This window comes from Carassius gibelio, chromosome B25, assembly GCF_023724105.1.
Source record: "Carassius gibelio isolate Cgi1373 ecotype wild population from Czech Republic chromosome B25, carGib1.2-hapl.c, whole genome shotgun sequence".
Lineage (NCBI taxonomy): Eukaryota > Metazoa > Chordata > Actinopteri > Cypriniformes > Cyprinidae > Carassius > Carassius gibelio.
Genome location: NC_068420.1, coordinates 23,769,712 through 23,772,649, shown reverse-complemented (window position 1 = coordinate 23,772,649; position 2,938 = coordinate 23,769,712). Strand labels below are relative to the sequence as shown.

General features: G+C 39.8%; 2 protein-coding genes across 2 annotated transcripts in view; one reads left to right on the top strand and one right to left on the bottom strand.

Annotated features, from left to right (window-relative positions):
* Nucleotides 1-2,084, top strand: part of LOC128014082 (CD44 antigen-like) — an 8,971-nt gene extending 6,887 nt beyond the window's left edge. Inside the window, exons 5-6 of the mRNA XM_052597306.1 lie at nt 122-230; nt 2,018-2,084. Of these exons, the coding sequence (XP_052453266.1) occupies nt 122-230; nt 2,018-2,084 (176 nt within the window). The remainder of the gene's footprint in view (nt 1-121; nt 231-2,017) is intronic.
* A 392-nt stretch (nt 2,085-2,476) lies between these two features.
* The window catches only part of LOC128013835 (ATP-binding cassette sub-family C member 3), a gene marked incomplete at both ends in the record, with an annotated part of 24,912 nt that continues 24,450 nt past the window's right edge, over nt 2,477-2,938 (bottom strand). Inside the window, 1 exon segment of the mRNA XM_052597022.1 lies at nt 2,477-2,787. Coding sequence (XP_052452982.1) covers nt 2,477-2,787 — 311 coding nt within the window.

The following is a 2,938-nucleotide window of genomic DNA, read 5'->3' as shown; positions in this document are numbered from 1 at the left end:
GCACGATGACTGAGGAGCACAGGGGTGAGGGCGGAGCATACCACCAGCACATTTACTGTGCATCCAGATATCAATATTGTCTGGAATGACAGAGTCTATCGTATCCATGTCTTTCCTGAAGCAGCTCAAAATTCGCCTCAGGGGGTGGCCACGAAAAATGCTCACAGGGGCGTGTGGAGGAGCGTGGCCTGGGCCGCTTCAGCGTACTGTACACCTGACACAGTACACAGGTGAGCAGAATCAGAGCACCTGTTGAAGGGCAGCACACGGGTCAGTCTCCGCTGCTTCAGACACTACTGTACTGAAACTGTACTGAACGCCTCATCTAGAGAGAAACAAACTCGTGTGGAAGTCAGAAAACAAGAGCACTTCTGCTGCGCTTCTGAGAAATTCAGAACTGAAAAGAATATAATAGGAAATTATATTTCGTAGCTTTGGGGTTGGTAAGAAAGGATTTTATATTAAGTGTGTTCAACACTGATAATAATCAGAAATGTTTCTTGAGCAGTAAATCATCATATTTTCATGATTTCTGAAGATCATGTGACACTGAAGACTGGAGGAATGATGCTGAAAATACAGCGGTAGTGTAGTTTCATCTGGGAATTAGTTTATATGAAATGTTTGATGTTTGATGATCACTATCTATTAGGGGTGTAACGGTACGTATAAATCACGGTTCGGTACGTACCTCGGTTTTAAAGTCACGGTTCAGTTCATTTTCGGTACAGTAAGGGAAAGAAATGCAAACATTAAACTGCAGGTTGTTTATTACAATAAACTTTTTGAACAATTTGTTTATACTTTTTTAAAATACTTTTTAATAAAATATATATAAAATAAAAAAAGAATAAGAAATAAAATACTGCTGCAAAGTTCTCCACTAAATAAAATACTCTCAGTCTAAAACCAATATCATAAAATGAAATATAATGAAAATAAATAACTATGATTACAGTGCAGCATTACCAATCCCAGCATGTAGGCCTGCTCATATAAAAAAAAAAAAAATATATATATATAACTTTTCCAAAGTGTAAAGTGCAGCATCAAGTTTCAGTTTTTAGACCTGCTCAGATTTCGTTATTGCGTTGGACCGAGCGGAATTAAGAGCAAAGGTCTGTTTAAATGCCGACGGGAGCTGCGTTTGAATTACAATCGTTTGGAAACACGAAAATGTACTTATGTTCCGCAAACAAAATATTGCATTCGGTCATACGGTACACACGTGCACTGTACTGAAAGCTCTGTACCGAAACGGTCCGGTACGAATACAGGTACCGTTACACCCCTACTATCTATCTACAATATCTACACTATCTGTCTGTCTGTCCGTCCGTCCGTCCATCTATCAGTCTGTGTGTCTCTCTGTCTGTCTCTCTCTCTGTCTGTCTGTCTGTCCGTCCGTCCATCTATCAGTCTGTCTGACTGTCTGTCTGTGTGGCTGTCTCTCTCTCTCTCTCTCTCTGTCTGTCTGATTCTCTATCTCTCTGTCTCTCTCTCTCTCTATCTGTCTGTCTGTCTATCATGTTTTCCCAGTATAAATATCTAAACATTCTTAAATCAAGATACATTTGATATCACCTGAGTAGAGGTTAAATTCATTATGCCTTGAACAAGAAAAAAAAAATCCAATAAACAAAATGATCTTTCTTACATTACTGGCAGATTTAGCATTATTATTATTTTTAACTGGTTTTAAACTATGAAAACCACAATGTAATTTTGCTTCTCCAGTGAATGAATCTTGTTTTAAGAATGTTTAGATATTCACTGGAAAACAAGACAGAAATAATGGGTAGAAAGATCTAATTTGTGACAATAGCTAAGATATGGATCTAAGAACTGTATATAATCATTAGATTAATAACTCTACTACAGCACTGCTCTCATCTGCACAGAAATCATACATGCATAATTCAGTAATAATGAGTGGAGAAGTGTCTGTGTGTTTGTTGATCAGCAGAGGGTGCTGATGTCCCTGTGAGTGTGTGTGTGTGTGTGTGTGTGTGAGCAGACAGCAGCAGAACTCAAAGCAGGAAGTGGCAGCAGCCGTTGAGGGAGGAACAGGAAGCAAGCTCTAGTACGAGCCGGGAGACATCAGACATGAGACAGACACGGCTTTGCTAAGACCCTGTCAAAATCTGATCTTTAGGACCGAGTGTCACCGAGGACCGAGGACACTAATATAACACCACTGTTTATTTACTATACACTACACACACACTGCAGAAAAACATTTTCTTACTCAGTTTTTATGAAGCTTACCAGCATAAATATATGAAAATTCTTAAATCAAGAATTTTTAACTGTGAAAAATCAGAGAGACTTTTTGTATAAAAATCAATACAGTTTAAACTTAAACTTGAAAATATGAAACAATAATAAAAAAAAAAAATCTAAAACCAATAGGCCAAGACCAATAGGGTGAGAAAAATAAACTTAATTCAAAAGTGTAAAAAATTTTTTTAAATACCTGCACAAAGAAGTAAATCAAGGCCAGAGGGACAGTGACCAGCGCGAATATGGGTGTGCTGAAAATAATCACGATCATAGTGGACAGAGACGCAAAGAAGGTGCCCAGGAACATGAGGACGGTGGACGGCAGGAGCTCGTCGATCACGTAAATGTCCTTGGAGAAGCGGTTGATGATCCGGCCGATAGGAGTGGTGTCGAAGAACGACTGGGGCGTGTGGAATTTGTTGTCCAGCAGGGTTTCATGCAGCTTGCGTGCAGCCTGGATTTTCCCCAGAGCCAGAGTAAAGGAGGAAAACATGACCAGCACACCTGTGTAAGAGAGACCAGAGGAGACACAGTGTCACTACTGTACACACACACACACACACACACACCTGTGTAAGAGAGACCAGAGGAGACACAGTGTCACTACTGTACACACACACACACACACACACACACACACACACACCTGTGTAAG